At 47.6% G+C, this 22,205-nt stretch overlaps 1 protein-coding gene and 1 long non-coding RNA gene across 2 annotated transcripts in view; one reads left to right on the plus strand and one right to left on the minus strand.

Moving 5' to 3' along the window:
- Positions 1-3,861, plus strand: part of LOC123792674 (uncharacterized) — a 131,745-nt gene extending 127,884 nt beyond the window's left edge. The window contains exon 6 of the long non-coding RNA XR_015726990.1: positions 907-3,861. This is a non-coding gene — a long non-coding RNA (uncharacterized LOC123792674). The remainder of the gene's footprint in view (positions 1-906) is intronic.
- The window catches only part of TECTA (tectorin alpha), a 67,002-nt gene continuing 44,999 nt past the window's right edge, over positions 203-22,205 (minus strand). The window contains exons 12-23 of the mRNA XM_045797992.2: positions 20,356-20,555; positions 16,312-16,695; positions 14,079-14,365; positions 12,191-12,486; positions 9,293-9,403; positions 7,886-8,088; positions 6,741-6,904; positions 6,053-6,301; positions 2,637-2,799; positions 1,393-1,480; positions 1,010-1,126; positions 203-336 (exon numbers count right to left, since the gene is read on the minus strand). Of these exons, the coding sequence (XP_045653948.2) occupies positions 236-336; positions 1,010-1,126; positions 1,393-1,480; positions 2,637-2,799; positions 6,053-6,301; positions 6,741-6,904; positions 7,886-8,088; positions 9,293-9,403; positions 12,191-12,486; positions 14,079-14,365; positions 16,312-16,695; positions 20,356-20,555 (2,363 nt within the window). The 3' untranslated portion in view covers positions 203-235. The remainder of the gene's footprint in view (positions 337-1,009; positions 1,127-1,392; positions 1,481-2,636; positions 2,800-6,052; positions 6,302-6,740; positions 6,905-7,885; positions 8,089-9,292; positions 9,404-12,190; positions 12,487-14,078; positions 14,366-16,311; positions 16,696-20,355; positions 20,556-22,205) is intronic.

Below are 22,205 nucleotides of genomic sequence, written 5' to 3' on the forward strand. Positions count from 1 at the left end.
CATCTTAGGCAAGACACTTGCTTTCCACACTGGCTTTGGAAGCCCTGTTGCATACTTTGAAAGAGGAGCTGGGAATTTCACACATTTCTGGGACTCTGACTATTGGAGGCAGGTGGTATCACTTTGAGATGCTGGACACTTTCAAACAGGCCTTGACTTAAGGGCACACACCTTTTACCCTACAGGGAGCTGAAGTAAGGAAGTTACAGTACTTTATGTAGCAACCTTGAGTTAATTATGAGGTCGTGCCTGATTTATAGACAAAACGCCATAGTGAAATCTGGGTCACGATGAGAAGCAGCGTCCAAACTTGAAGTTCAATGGAAGAACTGGAGGCTGTGAACAGAGAGGAACATAGTAAGTCCTGTGAAGAAAGATAGCTCTTTGGCAGGAATCAGAACTCTGTGGTCCTCAGCTAAATGAATGAACCCACTTTCTTCATTGCCAAGAACTCACTTTATCCGAATGGCGTTGACCGAGGCAGGAAAGAAGCAGAATTAACTCAATCCTTAGCAGAGTCCTGCTAACCTCAGGGAAACCCATGTGCTAAGGCGACTGCAAGAAATCTCGTTTGTTGGGTCCACCATCCAACCATCCCAACACAGCCCAGGTAGACCTGGTGACCAGAGTTAAGGCCAATGTTTGGTCCTTAAGTAGTTGGATAACTTATTTTTTAATCATCTTCATCTTTTAGATAAAAGAACAGGGACTCAAAGGTTTTTTGTTTTGTTTTTTAAATATATATATATATATATATATATATATATATATATATATATATACACACATATATGTATGTATGTATATATATATATATATATATATATATATATATATCCCCAAGATTGAGCTAGAATTCCTTGGCATTCCCCTCATTTTCCATCTTAATTTCTGGAATTTTCATAGGTCAGCTGCTGACTGAGTGGGCTTGACGTACGAACGTCTCCTCCTCAGGGGAAAGGGCTCCCTGCGTCCCCAGCCGCCTGCCCGGAACAGCGGGTACATCTACCTCTACAGCTCTTGCCGTCCTCCTGCAGGGTCCCCGTCACACAGCTGCACAGAGGCCCATCGACCCGGCTCGTGCAAATCTGCTCACACCCTCCGTTGTCCTCACACCAGTCCAGCCCTGAAAGAGAGCAGCTGGTCAGATCAACCGCAGGCAGGTCAAATCTTCAACGCGGATCTCAGGGCAAAGCTTTAAACAGAAGACAGGAAGAAGAAAAGCCCAGTGTGGCGTTTTCAGAGTCGATGAAGGTTTCATTGTGGTGTCCTCCACATCTGGTCGTCACCAGATTCACGTCGTAGTTGAAACACACCCAAGAAAGAGTTAGTCCAAGCCTTTAAATCCCATTGTTTCAATAATTTATCATGTGTTTTGGGGGACATACATACTTTTTCTCCTAATAGGTCCCACTGAAATGATCTGTTCCTTAGGTTCTTTGGTATAATCTGTGGCAATCCTGGAATTTTGTGGGCAATTCTGAAAGACAGAACACCGGAGGGAAAATTTCACACAATTAAGCTGATAACTTATTCTTCACCACGTTTCCAACCTCCAAACGAGGCAGTGGTTCCAGCCTCGAGCGCTGTCGCTGCTCAGATTAATTAGAACCAATGCATTCTTGATCCTGGAGCCCACTGGGACTCTGGGCTTTATGTTGAACAGAATTCAGTATATTCTCCACATAAGCCTTCGATTCAAAGACGCTCCCTTCCCAGGGATGAGGATTGTTGGATCGCATTCGGCAACAGGGTAGGCAGCCGCACGTGTAAGTGGCTTGACTGCCATTCACAGCTTGATTCTGCAAACGCTGGGGAAGCATAAAGCTGGAATGTTAAAGGTTAGGGAGCAGATCCCGGTGCAGTAAAATCTTGGGGACTCCGCTGTCTGTGGTGGGGATGGAAGCCTGGCATGGAAGAGAGGACTGGTTTGTCACCTCATTCCAGCAGCCCCACCAGGAGCCTCTGCGGAGTCTCTGGCACTAGCGCGGATCTGGGTGAGCTGTGGGAGAGACACTGTCTAAAGAACGCCCGGATAAAGTATCCTGAACCCAGGATTTGCTTCGATCGTGTGGTGCGGCTCGGCCCCCGCTGTTCCCTTCAGATTCAGGTGGCCTGGCTCCTTGAGACTCTGGTGCGGGTGCGGTGGTCCGCAAAAGGGGCCAGTTTTGCCCCTGCCTCCTGCAGGGGTGGTTGGCAATGCTGGGAGGCATTCTGGGGTGTGGCACGCGGGGAGAAGGTGCCCTCTGCCTCTAGTGGGTAGAGGCCAGGGATGCTGCTAGACATCCGACAACGCACAGAACAGCCCCTACGACCAAGAACAACTGGACCCAAAAGGTCAATAGTGCTGAGGTTTGAGAGACCCTGGTCTAGCGCTATGCCCACGACAGACTGACGTTTCAGAGACAGAGGAGTAAATGGACATCACTCTCCCACATTCTCTCTCTTCCTGTCTCACCAAAGATGATAGTCGCTCCTAAGCATCTGGGGAGGATTCCAACTTAGCCACTTCCAGGGGCTGTGAGTGCCACGGAACTCTCAGGAGCCAGCCAGATCCTGGCGACCGTGAGCCCTGTGCTGGGCAAACCGGGGCGGTGAGATAGGACGAGGCATCTCCTTTCCACGCCCTCACTTACTATTTTACAGGAGTACTTTTCGGAATCACACAGTGACACTGCGCAGTGAAGGTGAACTTCGTCGTAATCCCCAATGAACTTGAAGACAGTGACGTGAAAGCGACAGGTTAGGGAGACAGCGTTCTCCTCGATGCCAATGGTGTTATCTTTAATGTTCTGACACCTATTCAGGAGAAAATGGAATCTTTGCTTCACACATTGGCTTCCGCTTCATATAAAACTGTCATGATAGGTAAGAATGTCTTTGCATTTGAGAGTGACCTCTGGCCTGTGTGGGTTTCTCATTTACTATCACTCCTGTTTTCATAGTTTGCTTTAAAAGCATCGAATAACACCTCAAATTAGTACCCTAACTGCAACTAAAAGCAAGATGACTACAGGGACTGCCCCCAGTCTCCCTACGGCTTCGGTTTCTCATCCTGCCGCTCGCAGTGCCGTTTTACTAACTAACTCGGCAAACACGCCATCAGTCGTCCCCTTGGCTGTCCTTTCTCTGGTTAATTACCACGTGGGGGAGGGTCCCCTGACTAAAACCCTATTGGGCCATCTTCACACATGTTAACATAGGCAGGAGCAGAAGGAAGAGTAGTCCCGGATGAGGTAAGACGCATGCCGCAGGCAACCGCCTCTCCTCCTCCTGCCCCCCGCCCCCAACCCTCCTGGTATTGGGCTCCCTCAGGCACACACAGAGTTGCCCAAATGCATCATAGACCCTTCTGCCTCACTGTCTAGCCGTGTCCAGCTTCCCCATCTGGAAAGCCTCCCATGCATGCACACCCCTGCTTTTCCCCCTACGCCAGTCTGCGGCTCCCCCTTCTCTACAGATAAGCAGGCAGGAACAGGTGGCTTTTCCTGGATTCCCAGAGCACAAGAACCCGGTTGTCGTCCTCACTGGGTCTCGAACACACTGTCGGGCACACAGGACGCATCTAAACCTCTTTGTGGATGAACGCATGAGTGAACACACAAACTGTGTGCCGCCATGGCCAAGGTTGGCCTATAGGGGCTGAGAAGTTATCCAAAAATGATGAAGAGAAAAAGAGTGCCTCTTTTTTTTTTTTTTTAAATCTTTCCTTCCCTGAGCGCACAGGATTAAATAGCTTAGTGATAAGGAAAATTAAAAGCTGGAGTTATCCTCCAACATCCCCACACCTATTAGGTTTTGTAATTAGTCTTCAAGGCAATAGTTCCTCAAATGTTTTGAAATTAAAACTTACTTGCCATACTCTTCCTTGTCACTCTTATTCATTTGAATAATCTAAATTGTTCAAAGTTTCTAAAATGTTCACAGCCCTCCAAGCATCACACAGGCCTTTCCTTTTAACCAGACCACCCCCTCCCAGAGAGATGACTTGATATTCGGGTACTTCCGGTAGGGGCTGGGGAAGCAGGGGCAGGCTCTGTGGACACCTGCCTCGGCGCGAGGACACAAGCCCAGCACTAGAACCCTCTGTACATCAGAGGAACACTGTCCTTTCCTCTGTGCAGGTACTCGTAGAGGAGAGAGGAGCGATGGGCAGGACTTCTGGAGTCACTGGGAGATGGTGCTCCCATCGCTGCCCTCCAATGAGCTGGAGAGGAACAGCTAACTGCCCCAAATTCTGAAACGAACCCATTTTGCTGCTCACGCTTTCGTCACCGTGCATCTGTTTTCCCACTGGACAAGTTCACTGGGAACACAATAACCACATCCCTCTGAGAAAGGTCAGAAAGACTCATGAATTAAAATTCCCCCATATGATGAAAGCAAACAACAGTTTCACCTGGAGGCCTTTGTTCAGACCCTGGGGGAGGCTGAGATTTATGAGCTGTTCACTCACTCACTCTACTCTCTGGGTCAAGTCTATGAAACACTGTTTACAAACTGCTAAATGCCACTGCGTCCTCCAAAGGAGACACGGGCCCTATAGCTGGGCTGACATCTATACGAGGGCTCAGATCTGAGCTCTTCCACTTTAGGAAAGGACTTCGATCGGAAGAAGGGCCATCCGGGCTGCGAGCCACCGAGGAGTCACCAAATCCTTCCCTTTGCCACTGAAAAGCCCATGAACCAGCTCAGGAAGTCAAAAGCCTCCCCACCCTGTGCCCCAAGCCCCATCCGCCGGTTAGAGGGGTGGTGTGTCTCAATACTTGGAAGGACTGCTCTTCCGCCCCTGGCCCGTTGAGTCACCCTGGGTAAACTGTGTACCTAACTTCCCGGCAAAGTAGTGGGTATTCACTGTTTGCCCAGAACCACACCTTCTTTTGAGAAACGATTCCTTTTCAACCTTGAAGCTAATTATAGTGTCCATAGCACCCCCTGACCACCTCAGGGTAGGTGTCGACCCGGGCTAGTCACGGGGTCAGGACACACTACCCCCCAAAATCTGGCACCTTGGCATACTGCGTATTTTAAGGTGAAGAAGTTTGAGAAAACAGCAGAAGCAGAAAGGTCATAGTGACCTTCCCCCGACTCTTCTCCCCTGAAACAGGTCACAAAGCCCTCATGTGCCAGGGGCCCTCTCCCGCAGGAAAGGAGCATCCTTATCTCCAAAGACAGAGGGACACCAGGAAGAACGCTAACTAAGAGGCTTTGCTAAGTTCCCCCCAGTTTACTACACTTACCCATACCCTTTGCCCTCCCCTTTCTCCGTGGCTGTCCCCTCTTCATCTAACCTAGCAGAAAATACTCAGGCTCGACCACTTCTTTATGTCCCCATTTCCTTATGGAAGCTTCTGCACTTCCTATATGAAATAAATGTGTATGCTTCTCTCTTGTTAGCCTGTCTTTAATTTTCACAGCCGGCCACAACTACTGTTACTTGACATAACCCTTTTTTAAAAAAATAAAAATAATTGTCGTTAGTGTGGTTTGGTCTATAGTCTTTTCTTCTGATTCATTCCTTCTGTCGATTTTGTTACATAATCACTGCATTTCAGGAAACATAGTAGGTGCCAGGCATTTAGCGGTGAAGAGGAAGAAACTCTTTGATTTTATAGGCTATTGTAGTTTCTTCTACTCATTCTCTTATTCTCTTATTCTAGTTCTTTTCAAATTTTGACAGGTGTCCTGTTCACCAACGTTCGTCCTTCTCCTGACATGCTTTTGTGCGGGTGATTAAGTCTGAAGTAGGCAGGACACAATCCCCTCCTGGGTCACGTGGCAAATAAAGCATTTTGTAGTTAATGACACAAGGACTTGGGGATCTCCTACCAAGCTGCTGTGTGACTTTAAGCAAGTTGCTTGGTCTCCCTGAGCCCCAGCCTGCTCATCTACAAAGGGAGGCTCACAAGGTCTACCTCGCAGGCTGTTAAGAGAATTCTGGCGCATGGATGCAGGATACAAACATTAGCTCCCATTCTCTTCTCTAAAAACTGACGTTGACTGCTATCTATCCGAAGGCTCTGAGGCTGTCCTGTGATGGGAGGCCACTCACCCTCCTTCGATGATGAAGTACCGGAGTTTGTCATTGCTGTCGCGGGAGGGGGTGGCATAGCATTTGTTTAGTGTCAGGATCAAGTGTGTGGCGTCAGCCCCGACCACAAAGACCCCTACATACAGCACATCTCGAGTTGTCAGCACCACTTCACCCTGGCGGTAAGGATGTTTGTAGGAGGCGTTTTTGTAGAGCGCCATCTTGGTGGTGAAGCTGCCTTCTTGGGTTGGGACTGTGAGGTTAATGACACTAAAAGGGAAAGAATCACGCGGTGAGGGACCCCAAACAATTGTATGTATCCAATTACTACCATTTTCAGCTGAAAAAACAGAGGGAAGGCAAAGCAGATGATAGTAAAGTCTAAGTCCAAAATGGTACCCAAAATGGCAAGCCGCATGTGGCAATTAAAATTAAATAAAATTGAAAAAATCCATTCCTCAGCGCCCCTAGGCACACTTCAATTGCTCAGTTTCCACATACAGCTATTGTATTGGATAGCAATACACTACATTTTCATCATTGTAGAAAGTTCTATTGCATAGTGCTGGTCCAAGGCATTTAGGTGCAGAAAATATGAACTGTTTCTTCCCTAGTGTTTCAAAGACAAATGCTAGCAAGCAATTTTGATTACGCTAACCTTGACTGTCAAGGAAAAGACAAAGCAATGCGCGCCCATGAGATTCTTTACCTTAGCATAGGCTTCACAACAGAATCTAAAGAGATCTTGATATCCAGCTCATAAGCACACGAAAATTCCACACTGATCGTCCGGTCCCTAGTGATGATGTTGCCAGTGTTGTTGGCACTTTCGATCCAGACTGTGTTTTTATACATGATATGAGTGCCATTGGACTGCCGAGCAAAGGAAGGTCAGAAATCATTAAATGTGGGAGTGAGTATGTGGCCTGCATCTCAAATCCACAGCCCTGAAAGTGGAGAAATGGCTTCATTCCATATATAACCCAGAGGCTGGTATATCAGGATGGAGCTAGCTTCAGCATTTACTAACAGTAATAATGAAAGTATTTTAATAGATGTCAACAGCACCCTTCAGTCTGGTAACCTTGAGTGTCCACGGAGGCTCTGTATTCATGTACCTTGAATTCTAAGTACAACCAGCCCCAGTTATCTGTGGGAACCCAGGCTGGGGACAGCATGAAGTACTGCCATCCCAAGGTAATATAAATCTTGTTTTTTTTTTTTTTACAAGTCCTAATCCAAAATCTTTCCCCCACCAAATCTTCTACCAGACCTTACCACAAGGACCACAATGAACAAATGCAAGCTGCACCTGCTCGCTCCTTTCATTCCCTGATAAAGTGTTACCGAGCACGGTTTCATATATATATATATATATACACACATATATAAAGACAGCAGGAAGGAACAGAAGGATAAGCAGCAAGATGTTTTGCCAACCTATACATTGGATAATCTGACATGAAAAGTTAGGAACTTGACGTATTTCTGCAGCCAACTGTTACAGGTGTCCCAGACATCCTTACCCCCCAAAACTCTTCCTTCACCTGGAAGAACGAGAAGCATGAGCAAGATAACAAAAATGTGTCAACATGCAGGGCAAAGGATGACTGCAGACAGTGCAAACCGAGGACAGGAGCCTGTCACTGATCATGATCTTTCCGTTCAATTAACCACTCAGCACCAGATGACTCTTCTCCTTGATGTCTTTCATGTCAGATATGCCTTGTGCTATTTTCCACGGAGGTATTTCTAAGTAGACCACCCTGAAGTTGGCTTTAAAGACGCCCAACGTGCAAACACCGGGGCTGTCACTGCCTCAGCCAGATGGCCTTTTCGGCCCCAGGCTCTCACCTGCACAATGTTGCCGCAGTTCCCTTTGGTGTTGTTGATCTGAAAGGAGATGAAATCTTCCCCCTCGATGTAGGAGCACCGTCTGTCATTGATCCTCACGCCCTCCCTCTCAAAGCCAAGCTGGAAGAGTTTGCACTTAGATATGGACACTTCCATCTGGGCCGGCTTGCAGACCACCTCTGCATCAATGATGTCATGGGAGTCTGTGGGGAATAGTTATTACGAAAGGCAAGTCAGGGGGCGTTGGTGGTGCTGCAGGGGTGGGGTGAGGCATCCCGTGACCGTTTCCTTGAAAGGAGGCTAATGAGCTTCGCACAAAGGCCCGGCGTTTCTAATCAAGCTTTGATCCAACCAAATGCACCTATGAAGTCATTCAAAGCAATAACTGGGATGTTGTTAAGCTTATTAAAAAAAAGATGAACACACTAATAAAGTGCGTTTGGTCTTTTCTTCACAAACCCAGGACCTGGCCCCACTTTGCTGGGAGCCACCTTCCCGTAAGCTGTGTGACGCATCGGGCTTGTCCCAGAGAGGAAAAAGAATGGGCGCCCAGGGGACAGCAGCACCGGGTGGGCCACTCCTGGAGCCCCCCCCCCCGCCCCGGATTCCCAGGCACGAGCCAGGAGATTTTTGACACGATTATGCCAATTGACATTTTCTAGGAGTGCATAAACAGAGGCTAACGAGCACTACAGAAACAGAGAGAAGCATTTTATCTGCTCAGATGGAGCCTGTGAACAGCACCTCTCCTAGGGAGACTTTCAGTCAAGTATGCTGCTACGATTTAGCTCGAGCCTTCTGAGTTATTTGGTTCAGGCAAGGGCGTGGAGCTGGGGGTGCAAAGCAGCCCCCCACTTCAGGCCGACATCCTGGGTACACCCGGCGGGGACAAGGCCTTTCCTATCTTACACGCGCTGCCATTAGGAGCGGGACCTGGGGTCCTAGGTGTTTACTGTTTGCTTCAAACCCTGCAGTTGTCTCTTCAGGACCAATTAATCTGGCTTTCAACGAGTCTTAAAGCACCTGGCACTCTCACTCAGAGGGTTCGTGTTTGCATCAAACTGCCTGCCTTCCCTGTGAGACTAAAAGATGAATTTGGATCTCTCTGATGTTGCACAGGGCCTCAGATGGAACTGGCTGATTCTACTGACATACACATTTAGGGGTTATCATTTATTGAAGAAAAGTCTCCAGCTATGAGATGAACATTAGCTTACTTTGAAGACGTCAGATTGCTTCCTGGTTCTGCTTAAACGCTTGTGAAAGCTTCGCGAGGTGGGTCTCTAACTAGGATGGCCGCACAGGCTCTACCTCAGGAGCTGTTCTGCGCAGCCGCCAGGCCTCCTGCGTCAGGCCCGTCTGGAGGCGGGCGGGGCGGGGTGGGGGGAGGCGGCAGGTGTCACTCACTATTGCCGTAGGGAGGTGGCTCCACGCAGCCACACAGCTCTCCTCCGTTTTCCAGCTCACAGGTCCGGTTGGGACAGTCCACCCCCACACAGGGATCTTCAACCACTCCTGCTAAAAAGGAAAACAAACAGAAACACGCACGACTTGATTTTCACACCCATGCTCAGCAGCAGGTGGCCGCACTCTGGACTTGCCACGTTCATGGAACTGGCAGTGGTCAGATGGCAGCTGCGAATGAACAGACAGGGGCAGCTTTCCAGAAAGTGATGACAACACTAGTGATGGGGCCCCTGCTCCGGGCCCGGCACCGGGCTTCCTGCTTCAGCGGCCCTATGTCCTCCAACCCTCACGATCGCTCTGCGAACTAAGTACATTTTCACAGCTGCAACATGGCCAAGGTCCACACCGTGGAAGGTGCGTGGTGAGGCCGGAATGCAGAGACACCGCGAACTGCCAAGATCGACCCCGACCCGTCCTTACCACACTGGTCTACGATTACATGCATCTGTGTCTTCGCACTTGCACAGAGTAGGGTCCAACCATTTCTCTCCTCCTCATAGGGGCTGCTCAATAAATACTTGTTACGAATGAAAATTTTAGGGCCAGTGAAGTCCCAGAGAGGTCCTTCAGATAGGACTTCCTGGTCTGCTTTGATTCATGGTCTACTTTCCCCATAAGCTTCTATGTACTTAATTTTATATAAAAAAGACAGACCAAAACCTGCACAGAACTCACCAGCACTAACTTAGATTAATCGCACTGTTTTGCCAACAAGAATAAAACTCTAAGTAAAAACCAAATGTATGTGGAGTGCCATCATCATCGTATTATAAACAATTATTTCTGTAGCAGATGAGTCCACAGGCCACCTGCAAGATCGTCAACTCCCCAGTTTAAGAAACACTAATTGAGAGCATTTTCTTTTAGACACTCATTTCTTTAAAGAACCTCTTTCCCTATCAGATGTAATAATCCTCCTATTCATCATGGCATGGGCTAGTGAGTGCTAAAGAAACAACAACTGTTCAATCCCAGCATGAGCCAAGTTAGCTTCAAGAATTTAAAAACAAAGCAACACCCCGTGCTGTCTCAGATGCTTCTCCTGACTCAGCTGCCCTGCCCCTCTGCTAAGTAACTCGTTGTCATAGGTGGGAGTTTAGGGATGGCTTGGCATCGCCCTGTCTTAATTCTCAGAAAGACAACTAACAGAAAGCCATTAGCATAATTTAAATACATTTATCTTTATTTTTATTGTATCCATTGTGATTTTTATTCTCTGTGCTAAGACTCCACATTTTTGAAGTTCCACCACCACAATTATTGATCATAATACCCAGTTGCTCAGAATAATGAAGATAGTAAAATTTTCGAAAAATAATTGACATGAAAAGTAAATTTTGGTTGGAAATGAATCTTTAGGAGAGATGGATGGGATTTTTTTTTCGTCCCAATGAATTAATGTTTTCATGGAGAAGCATGAGGTGTGTGAATACGAGGCAGGATTATTTTTATAAAGGTCTTTTCGCTTGACCAGTGTGTGTGTGTCCAATACCTACACAGTGCTAAGCACACAGCAGCACTGAACGAAAGTTATGGTTGAATAACACAACATGAAAACAACCCAAGAGCATAACAAAGTGTGGAGGGTACCGCCCACAGAAGGAAAAAACACCTCACTTACACATATGGTGGTCCATATACCAAGGGGCAAATAAGACATGCCCTTAATCAGAGGGAGGTTTTTCAAGATTCAAAACAGCTCATTTTAAACTAATTGCAAGTACTGCTTATTAACAACAGGGTAAAATATTAAAGTCATCCAAAAAAATTATGTTGATCTCCAACAGAGACTAGTAATTTGCTTGTTAAGAGTTTCTGAAATCACTGGGCACGTAGTCTAATCAACTACAGTTTTGAGGTTCTGAATTAAGTGCATCCCTACTCTTGGTCAGGTTCAGTCTGCAAGTTTACTGAAATGCACGCAGTCTTGCAACATGGTGGGACCTGGATGCACACTGGGTTGGCAGAATACACATTCTGTTGGCCACAATATCATACTGCATTAATAAGACAGTACATGTATATGGACACATATATGTATACGACACATTTATATGTGTTTCTATACATATTTGCTCCATCTATTTGATTGACTTAGTAAGAAAATGAGCAAATAGTAACATGGATATACACATAAAAATGATTTTCTTACTACAGAAAAAATATAAAAATCTATAGATCTGGGTGACGGGCATTAAGGAGGGCATGTGATGTGATGAGCCCTGGGTGTTCTATGCAACCGATGAATTGCTGAACTCTACATCTGAAACTAATGAGGGACTCTCTGCTGGCTAATTGAATTTAAATTTAAAAAAGGAATCTATAGATCTTCAGTTTATCAGCTAATTCAATATATGTACAATCGCTTTATAAATCCAACCACAGATTTAAGGCAGGCAGATAGAGTCGGCTCAATTCCAACTCAACTTGCCGCTTGCCACACGCCCTCTTCCCTTTCTGAGCTGGGCTCTGACCCATGTTCGAGGAGGCGAGGAAGAGCGGGATTCGAGATTGGAAAGCAATCAGGATGCCATCTCTGTCCCTCTGCCTCATCAGCCACTACCCGGGTGCTCCTCCAACCCAAAGAACCTCATGTGCCCAAGCTAGTGTCCCAAATTCCAGAGCTGGGGAGGGACCACAGGTGAGTGAAGCTCCCCTGAAACGCCCCCCTCTTCCCCACAGAATCTCTGCTGTAGCTCTCAACTCTTCAAGCCCCGGGGGGCAGACCTACGGCTAAAGGAGGAGGCTGGCCGGCCAGACCTAACCCAAGCAGTGCTGCCAGCAAAGCTGTTCTTTTAGCTTAGAAAAGAACCCGCAGAAATAAAATAATTCTCTTACAGCAATTCTCCTTCTCAATCCACTCGGTGCTGAGGATCCCCAAGGAGCGACAGGACTCCCCGTAGGCGGCCAGGGAGCCACAGAGCTGGAACTTCTCGTAGTTGTAGCAGCCGTCCAGGTAGCAGGACTCGTAGAAGGGAAGGGGGTCGAGAAGCCCATAGCAGGGCTGGAAGAAGCCCTTCATGTCCGTGAGCTTCAGGCAGTAGCCGTCGCCCTGCATCTTCTGTATGTGCACGTTATCACACATGGCTGCGTACTGCGAGAACTGCAGCTCGTTGCAGCTGGGGGCGAGAAGTCTGGTCAGACGAAGCGAGGCCAAAACAGCCACCCGAGATCCCCGAAGGGAGGGAAGACCCCACCTGTTACCTCTTCTGCTAACCCGGAAGTCAGTGAAGTGTGTGGATTCCAGTGCTAATTGGCTATGTGAGCTACTGGTCTCAATCTACCCATCTAAGAAAGCGACACAGTATTCCTATTGTTGCTGTCACCGGAAGAAGAGAGGGTAAACTAACGGGCCGGTGGCCAACGTGTCAGGCGAAAGGCAGATATTGACATGAAAACTGTTAACCTTTGGTAGAATTGATACAATAAACCATGAAAGGGTATGGATATAATAACCAATAATAACCATAATGAGAGTTAGTATTATTATTAATCAATAATAGTAATAATGATAGCTGGTAGAAGCCTTTTTTTTTTTTTTTTAAAGACTTTATTTATTTATTCGACAGAGACAGCCAAGCGAGAGAGGGAACACAAGCAGGGGGAGTGGGAGAGGAAGAAACAGGCTCATAGCAGAGGAGCCTGATGTGGGGCTCGATCCCATAACGCCGGGATCACGCCCTGAGCCGAAGGCAGACGCTTAACGACTGCGCCACCCAGGCGCCCCTGGTAGAAGCCTTCTAAACCACTTCCCATATAGCTAACAGAGACCAAAAGCAAAACCTTCACAAGGAAACTGGTATCCAGCTGAAAGAGTTTATAAAGGAAGGCAAGAAGAAAGGGGGGAAGGGAGAAGCTCAAACAGAATCATAATTTCTCAGGAGGAGATTCTGGACTTTGCCACCTACAAGGCCTCTCATGTAACTCATTCTGCTCTAGCTTCCACTTCACCTAGAAAAGGACGAGATTGCACTAGATATTGCCTGAGGTTTTTTTCCAGCTCTGGGTCCTGTAATTCAGGATCGTCTAATTTATGGAGATAGTATTCCGTTCACACCTGCGTCATTTCCCCACCTGGGTATTTAGCTGATGCTAAAGGACATGGATGGAGCCATTATACAAGCAAAGAAATACCATGAAAAAGCAGCATATCTATAGATCCAGAAATGTTATTAACAAAATTCAGCAGCTCACAGGTAATCTGAATTAAGCACTTTTCCAATAACTTGTAAAACTCATTCTCTCTCAGCTGGCAAGAGAGGGTCTCATAGTAACTTTGGTGACTTCCATTTTTGAAAAGACTTTCCTGATCTCCACCAACCTCTACCTGCACAACCTTAACCAGGCCTTCTGGTGAGAGTCACAGGCACACAATTAGACCCAGCCCTGGGGAGAAAGGGAGAGCCCTTTTCCTCCCAAGTCCCAGCAGGCGGGCAGCCGGCCAACGCCTCAGTGTTTAATCCTGGGCACCCTCTTCTGTCCCACCAAGGGCTAGATGACATGAAGACTCAGAATCATATCATCGAAGCCCAGTTCCTTCCTCTGCCATTCAAGAAATTACGGAGGCATCTGATGTGCCTATTTGTCTTATGAAAATTCCAAAGACCTGGGGCTCAGCTCTTTGCAGGAGAGGAGCAATGGTGCCATAGAGAGTGCATTCCTCATTAGCACCTGTCACGGACATGAGAGGATGTGGGACACCGAGTCTAGCAGCTGGAACTCTCACCTCTTCTGCATGCCATTGGTTTTCCAGCTCTGGGCCAGCACCACGCTGCTCACCACTGGCTTCCCCCGCAAGGTCACATAGTCATCGGTCAAGTCCCCATTGAAGTTGCCACAGAGGCCACACACTTTGTTCTGCAGCCTCTCGCTGATGCTGATTTTTATGACGTTGAAACCATTGTAGTAGATCTGGATGTCGGGGCTGGTGTCTATCACCAGGAATCCCTCGCTGCTGTAGATTTTGGTTGCCAGCCCAGTTATAAATGGAACATTCACTTGTGTGCCATTCACCTATGGGGCAGGGGAGAAGGGAAATTAGAGTAGGGGTTGGCAGCTGTTACTATAAAGGGCCACTACAGATGTTTTAGGCTTTGTAGGATATAGGACCTCCACTGCTACTCAACTCTGACCTCAGGGCATGAAAACAGCCATAAACAATATGTAATTAAATTAACGAGGCTGCACTCCAATAAAGCTTTATTTAAACAAAAATAACAACAACAACGACAACACAAAACCAAAACCCAAAAACTGCAGCAAGTGATTTGGTCAAATTCTGTAGCTTACTGAACCTTGCCCTAGAGTTTAAGGGCATTTACTCATCACACTGTCCACAGTTCCCCCCAAAGCAGCATAACATGGAGGCAGAAAGATAAGAAAACATTATAAAAGTACAACCCACTACAAATAGCTGGATTTTTGTATAAAACTTTCCCCAGCATAAACCAATTACTGAAACGAAATCCCAATCCTGTGCTAAGGAGTGTCTAACATGGGTAATACGAATCTGGGGATCACTGCCATGTTTATTGTTTTCTTGTATATAATGTCCAAACTGGAGCCCCCACCCCCCACCCCAAAGGTCCTATAGGCACAGTATTTTCTGCATTCATCATTCTCCTACTTTCTAACAGTTTCTTTTCTTAGCCCTTAGGACAGCACATAACGTGCTTTTCCTGTACTTACCAAATAAATTGAGTTTTTCCCCCCCTGGTTATTAGTAACTTCTGTTTCTTACAAAAAAAAAAGCAGAAGCCTTTTAGAAAATATGATTCTTTACCATTTCGGCCAGCTTGGAATATTTTATTCAGCAATAATGTCAGTTTTGCTCTCCTGCGTGGTCATTTTGACTTTCTAGCTCCTGTATTGGGGAGCAATGCAGTTGTGTCTATGTGGGCCAATTTGTAAGAAGAATTGGAGTGTCAAAAACAGTAGCAGCTTTCATTGAAGTTAAAAACCGGTATTAAAATCCAGACTCTTCCTTTTAAGCTTGCAAAATACCACCAGTCTTTTGCCTAACACTGGACACTAAACTATTTGATGATTTTTCAAAGATACACTCAGTGCATGATTATGTGAGCCCATGGCAGAAAGCAGAATACACACAATAACGTTTAATTCTGGAAAATGTTAATGTGTGTGTCCTGGCTCTCTAACTGCCCCTCCCCAGCTGGAATCACAGCACTGGGGACTGGCTCTGTCTTTCAGTTCTGCTGGCTCGTGAGCAGCCTGGTTTAGTTGAGAGGCTGGAGGTGGCTTTCAGTAGTTTATCAGAGCAGATTACATCTTACATGGACGGGGTGGGAGGAATCCAAGTTGGGGAGCCATATCAGTTATGGGGGTGGGTTAGAGAGTCACATTTATTTACTACGCTAGTCTAAGACTCACGGGAGACCAGCCAGCCAGGCTAAGGAAGGGCCAACCTAAGAGAAACCCACTGTATTCAGCCTCCCGTTTTCCGTCACTTGCTGTGTCATCCTGGAGCCCTCTGATAGTGGGGGAAGCTCCATCAGGTTTTTAGCGAGGTCGTTATTTTTATAAGCAAATGCTTGCCTTCTAGTTTTCAGAAAGGATAGCAGACATGAAAGAGTTTGTCTTGGCACAGCTGAGCAAAGCCAAGAATACTTTTAAAGCCTCTTAAAAACAAACAAGATGCTTTTTGGAAATTAATCCAGAGTCAAAGCTGACTTATCTACCATTTTATCACCCGAGTTTCTATTAGCACCCACACTGTCATTACTGGCCCAGGATGGTCAGCGAAGGACAAAACAGGGCCCGTTCGCATGCCTGCAGAATCTTTATACGTTTATTCCTGAAAATCTGGTCATCTGTGTAGGGCATATGCGGAGGAACAACCTATTACCCTCAAACTGGGTTACCTGGGGAAACCACAACGGCCCCTAGCCAAGCCCTTGTTCCAGGGCAGGCGTCTTAAGAATCAACGACAGGCCCGTCACCTTGACAGTGTTCCGGTCGTTGATGAGAATCTGCTCTTCGTTGATGTAGAAGTACACGGGCGAGATGATGGTGAGGTTGGGCGCCGACCACTTGTCGAAGTTGATGATGAGCTGGAAGGAGATGTCGGGCAGCTTCTGGCAGATGGTGGAGAGCACGAAGGCGCAGTTGGCGGGGAAGCGGAGGAAAGCGCCGTCGAAGGTGCGGAAGACGCCGCCGCCGGCTGCCAGGCAGTAGGAGGTCTTGGTGCTGAAGCAGCCGCGCACCCCGTTGCGCAGCGCGCACTCCTCGTCTGACTTGCACTGCCGCGGGTCGCACTGGATCAGGTTGCGCCGGAAGCAGCGGCACCGCCGCGTGCAGTCGCTGTTCCAGAAGAGCTGCTTGGGCTGCAGGAGAGGAGGCAGATGTTAAATCCCGGCTGTGGACAGGGGCGGGGGGAACCCCCCCCAGCACCCCTTCCAGCCCCAGGGCGCCTCCATCTGGACCCTGTTTCGCGCTGGTCTAGGCTCCCTCTAACGGGGCTGGGGTTTGCAACAGGGAGCAGGAGGAAGGCTGCTTCCATGCAACTGTGATATCAGTTCCATGCCACTCAGATGCCAGACGATATGCAATTTAGTCTTTATTGGTTTCAATCAAGAACTTGGGAATCTTATACAGCTGGCTTGTAGAACTAATCACAGCCAACCTGTGAACGTCTAGCTGTTAGAGGAAGTAGGTGAAAAGGAAAAATATTTGGTAGGAAATTAGTCTGGCAAGTACCGGCTCCACCTCGAGGATGAAATGTCAGTTCGCTCAAGAATGAGAAAACTGGCCCTTCGTATCTTCAGTAGGTCAAAAGAAAGTTCTAACCAATTCCTACGATGAGTCACTTCAGCATTTGGTGAGTACAGCCATTCCAAACTTTGTCTTTATACCTATCTACTTGGAATTTACTGCCATGGCAAGGACTTCCATTCCTGCGTGTTCTGAAGTGAGGGATCTAGAGAACAGGGAGGTTCTGGGTTTCAGTCCCAGCCCTGGACCCTACATATCCACCCTGAGGAGCACTACCAACCTCCCAGAGCCTCGGTTTGCTCTGCTCTCAACTGGAGGTAATAAAACAGTCTTGCAGGGCAGCTGTGAAGACTAACTTAAATAAGACCTATAAGGCATGTTTCCTGGCATAGGTAGGCACTCAATAAATCGTAGCTGCTGTTCTTACTGGAGAAGAGCCACTCATCCTCTTTGAGAAGGAGAGAAATTATATAGTCATATAAAATACCTGTAGCAAAGTCTATCCCTCATGGTGGCAGCCTATAATTTCCTATTCTTCCCCAAACAAGCAATCATCTGTAGACCCAATTGTTACTTGGTGGAGTTTGTGCTCTTGAGCTGGCACTTGATTGAGAACTCCAGGGAACTGTTGGAAACTGGTCATGACTGTCCAGGTGGGGTGGTCTTGACAAGTAGACCATGTCATACAGATGTAGGCACTAATGCAATTGACCAGAACAGCACTCTCCCAAGAAGATGTTTTAGCTAGGCACAAGAAGGCCTCTGCTTCTGTCTGGTCACCATTTCCGGCTTCATCTATAGACCTATCAAAGTCCTGGCTATCACATACAGATAGGACTCGGATTTGAAGGTAAATAGAGAATGAGATCTCCAGGACAAGTTTGCTCCGTGCAGTGCATGTCAAGATGCCCCGGCTGATTCTTTCATCCTCAAAGTGAAGTCATTCCTGAAGCCAAGTCTTCCCTCCTTCCAGACTGTTAAATATTCTGGGTGCCAGCAGCCTCACAAATTGACTTCATTTCTCTTATCAGATTTGCAGAATAATTGAGTGGATGGTCTGGCCTCTCCCTGATAAGAAGTCAGACATTACATGGGCAGAAAGAGAAAAATAACCTGGCATATGTGGATATGATAAAGGGTAAATAACTCATCCCACAGGGGAACTTGATCATGAAGCTTGCTTCACAGGGAAGTCACTGGGCCCAGCGCGGCTTTCTTTACCTTAATTAGACCTGGCAATGACAGCTGGGTGATTACCCTACATGCTAATGGCTAGATGTGTTCTCCCTTTATTTCCAAAGAGATTTGTTGTATAAACAGGCCCCAAGCTTGTTTGAATGGTGGCAAGGAGATGTGGATTATTTGTTCTGTGAGTTTGCTACTTCCCAGATAGAAGCCGTTGTCAAAACCACTGACTGTCTGATGAAAATCGGATAATCATGTTTATAGTGCTAATAGCCACGGAGAGCTGTACCTGCATTTCCTGAGAGTTCCAAGGGCTTTTATATGCATCATTTCATTAACACGCCTGGATTTTTTTATTGACAAAATGCTACTCAAGGGAATACAAACAACGAACACAATAGCATCTCCCAATTACTGAGCTGCTAGGTGCCAGGCACGAGGCAAGGCACCTGGAAGAGATTATTTCTACAATAACCGTACGGAGCTGGTATTGTAGCCACATTTCATAGATAGGGCATCCGAAGCTCAGGGAAATGATACAGTTTGCTCAGTGTCCCACCACCAGCAGTGTGGTTCAGTGAGACTCAAACCCGACTCCATTCCATGTTGCCACAGACACCCGGCATCCCTGTTGAGAGGTGCATGACACCCCTGATGGATGCAGACGCTTCAGTAAGTCTCTGGACCTGGGAGCAGGGATTGCAAGAGCGATTTTTTTAGCTTTGAGTCTGGTTATCTCTCCTCCGAGACTGTGAGAAAAATGAACGTATTTTATTTTTTCTCACCTGTTCCTCCTTTTCTTTTCAAACGAGCGGTATTTCTAAGAGCTAAACCCAGCTCTTCCCGGAAGTCTTCCTTGATTACTTTTCTAATCTTCGGCTCCACTTCTGTCTTCCTACACTGAAGCAGATTTCCCACTGACCATGAACCTTTTAAAGCAACCCTTACTTTCCCTGTCTTTTACTGACTCTCAGAATAAAGTCAACCTGGTGGTTCTCGAACGAGGCAATGCATTTTTACAAAAAGGAGACATTCTTTATTTTTTGCCTAATTTATTTCCAATCCAGACGTTTCAATTAGATTTTTTTAAGTGCTGCTATTCTTTTTCATTTAAAATTGATTAGTTCTGTAGGGTATTATTTCTCACTCGTTGATATGTTATTTTGTAATCATTCTCTTGTTCTTTAAAGTGCATGTTTCTCTCTCCTGAACAGACTTTTACGTTCCTCAAGGCAGGGGACGTGTTTTATCATCCCCAGCAGCACCTCCAGTGTGGAGATCTGCAGATAGAAGATACTCGATACTTAACAGCTGTTACCTGTCTACTCACCAACAGAAGATGTGCATGTCATTTAAGCAGAGACTGGGCTTGAGGCAGAACCACAGACTAAATACTCTCTCCAGGCAGGCAAGGCCTTTTCTAGCTTAGTATTACGGCACATAAAGAAAGATTTCGAAGTACAAAAAGTAAATGAGTCCGTGAGCTGTTACACACTGTTTTACCGAGTGACCTCTGCAAAGGGCATCTTCCTCCACTGTCTGCTGAAGCCCCCACAGAGAGGGAAGCAGAGGGCAGAGTGAGGGGGGCACAGCAGGAAGCAGTCCAGATGGAACTCTCTGGAGGGCGGTCCCAGAGTGACAAACGGCACACGGGGAGATGGTAGCCTTCACACGCTTTCGTGGAGCTTCAATAGCCATTCCTCTTGGCCTCGAGCGCCACATTTCCCAGTTAAAAATGTCCTTAGCTAAGACAGCTACACATGTCAGATTCACAGCCACCCTATTTCCCAACTAGGGCCACCTCCGGAGCCTTCACTAAGATTCACAGGAGAGGAAATCAGAAGGGCCTGGAGAAAGGCACGGCGGGGAGAAAAGCGAGTGGAGAGCGTGGGCAAGGGTAGGAGGCCTTGCCAGGGCCAAGGCAGCACGTTTCCTCACGCGCGCTCCGTGAGCACGGGCCTCACCCGCCCTGTCCCCGCCCCACCTCCCTGGAGAGAAGCCCCGCCGTTTCCTACCCGCGGGGGAAGCCGGGTGGGCGGCGGCCGACTCTCGGAGTCGGACCGGGCGAGGAGGGCCGGGCGGCCTACCTCGTAGTACTTGCCGTCCGCGTAGCAGCCGCAGCTGTGCGGCAGGATGCAGCTCTTGCCGTTGACCACGTAGCCCGCGTCGCACTGGCAGCCCTCCACGCAGTAGTGGTTGCAGTCGCTCTTGAGGCGGATGGCGGCACAGCGCGGCTGGCACACGCTCACGCAGCTCTCGTAGTGGCTGTTGGGAGGGCAGGTGACGGCTGCAACGCAAGACACGCGTCAGGCCCCGCCCGCTCCCAGGACCCTGCGCGCTTTCCTTCCGGCCGCTGCGTCGCCCGCGAGGCGCGGCGAGTGTCCGCGCGGCGGGAGTGAGCGGCGCCACTTCTCCCTCCGTGGAAAGCCCCCGTCGGACCCATCGCTGCTTCGGTGATGGACCACAGAGCAGATGGGGTCCCTGGAGCCCCCGCACATGACCGGCGGCCTTCACCCCGCCTCCCGACATGCATCTCGACTTCAGTGGGGCACCCCCATGGCCTTCCGGGGAGCCCCACATCAGGCCCGCTTTTAGACGCTCGCTCATAATGGTCTCCCCTATGCATGCCCTCCTCGTCCTCTAGGCCTACCCAGGTTCCCCACGCTTCCAGTCCTAGGTGGAGCCCCCTCCTTTCGCTCTTCCGCCAATGGCAACTGGCCTTCACCCCAGAACGTCCACAGCATCTTTTCTAAGCCAGGAGCGTAGGCCCCTGAGCCCCTGGATTTCTGAGGAGGCAAGTGTGTGCTGCGCGTGCGCGTGCGTGTGCGTGTGTGCGTGTGAACTAGGTTCTACCGTTTTCAGATGCAGGAGAGTGGAGCCACCTACGTAGCCTGTCTGGGCCCCAGCTCCTTCCCTGTAAAACGTACTTACAGCACCCACTTCCTGGCTTGTGGGGAGGAATTATGTGAGCCTGCGTGCCTGGAACAGCACTTAGCACAGAAGTGTTCAGTGTTAGTCCATCATTAAGGACAGGTTTGCTTGAAAGTTCGATAGAGGCTATTATTTTAATCAACGTATATGAAAAGCACGAGTACTATTGTGTTAGAACTTCTCTATACCATATACAGGATACATTCGGGCCACATTTTATTTTGTATATTCCTTAATGGTAAAAATGGACGTTTTTGGTTCTATGGATTTTACATGTACAGAGTCATGTAACCAATACGACACGGTCTACTATATTTTTAAACATTTAATTTAAAAGGAAGTACCTGCCTGTGGTAGACAACGTAAGCCATGCAAGTAAAAGGGCAACAGGAAAGCAACCTCGGGTAACAAATTAGAGTTGAATCTTCTAGAAATTGTCTCTGCATATAGAAGTACCCAGGTGTGTGTGTGTGTGTGTGTGTGTGTGTGTCCCCGTGTGTGTGAGCATACATGTGTGTGTCCAACCCCATTTTTTCACATGAATGGGAGCATAATATACATATTTTCCTGCTCATTGCTTTTTCATGACAATTTTCCTTCCATTACCCTTGAATTACTGTTTTTGCACTGCTACCTGGTATGTGTATTTTCTGTGTTTATGATGCTGCTGCAGTGAACATCTGTAGACATATATCTTTGACCTTATGAGTAAATGACTCTGTATAATAAAATCCTGGAAGTGGAATTACTGGGTCAAAGGGTTCGTACATTTAAATTTTTGATAGATGCCACCGAATTGTCCTCTAAAGAGGCTATGCCAGTTCATCCCCTTACCAGCGCTACCTGAGAGCTTTATTTTCCCACATGCCCGCTGTTTAGCACCAAACCTTCTGACCCTTGGAAATGTGAAAGTTTAAATGTCATACATAAATACGATATATACGTATCTTCAACCCATATATATATGGGATTACTACCCAGAATATATAGAGAACTCGTAAAACTC

Source organism: Ursus americanus, chromosome 16 (genome assembly GCF_024610735.1).
Source record: "Ursus americanus isolate L20-20 chromosome 16, mUrsAme1.1.p, whole genome shotgun sequence".
NCBI lineage: Eukaryota > Metazoa > Chordata > Mammalia > Carnivora > Ursidae > Ursus > Ursus americanus.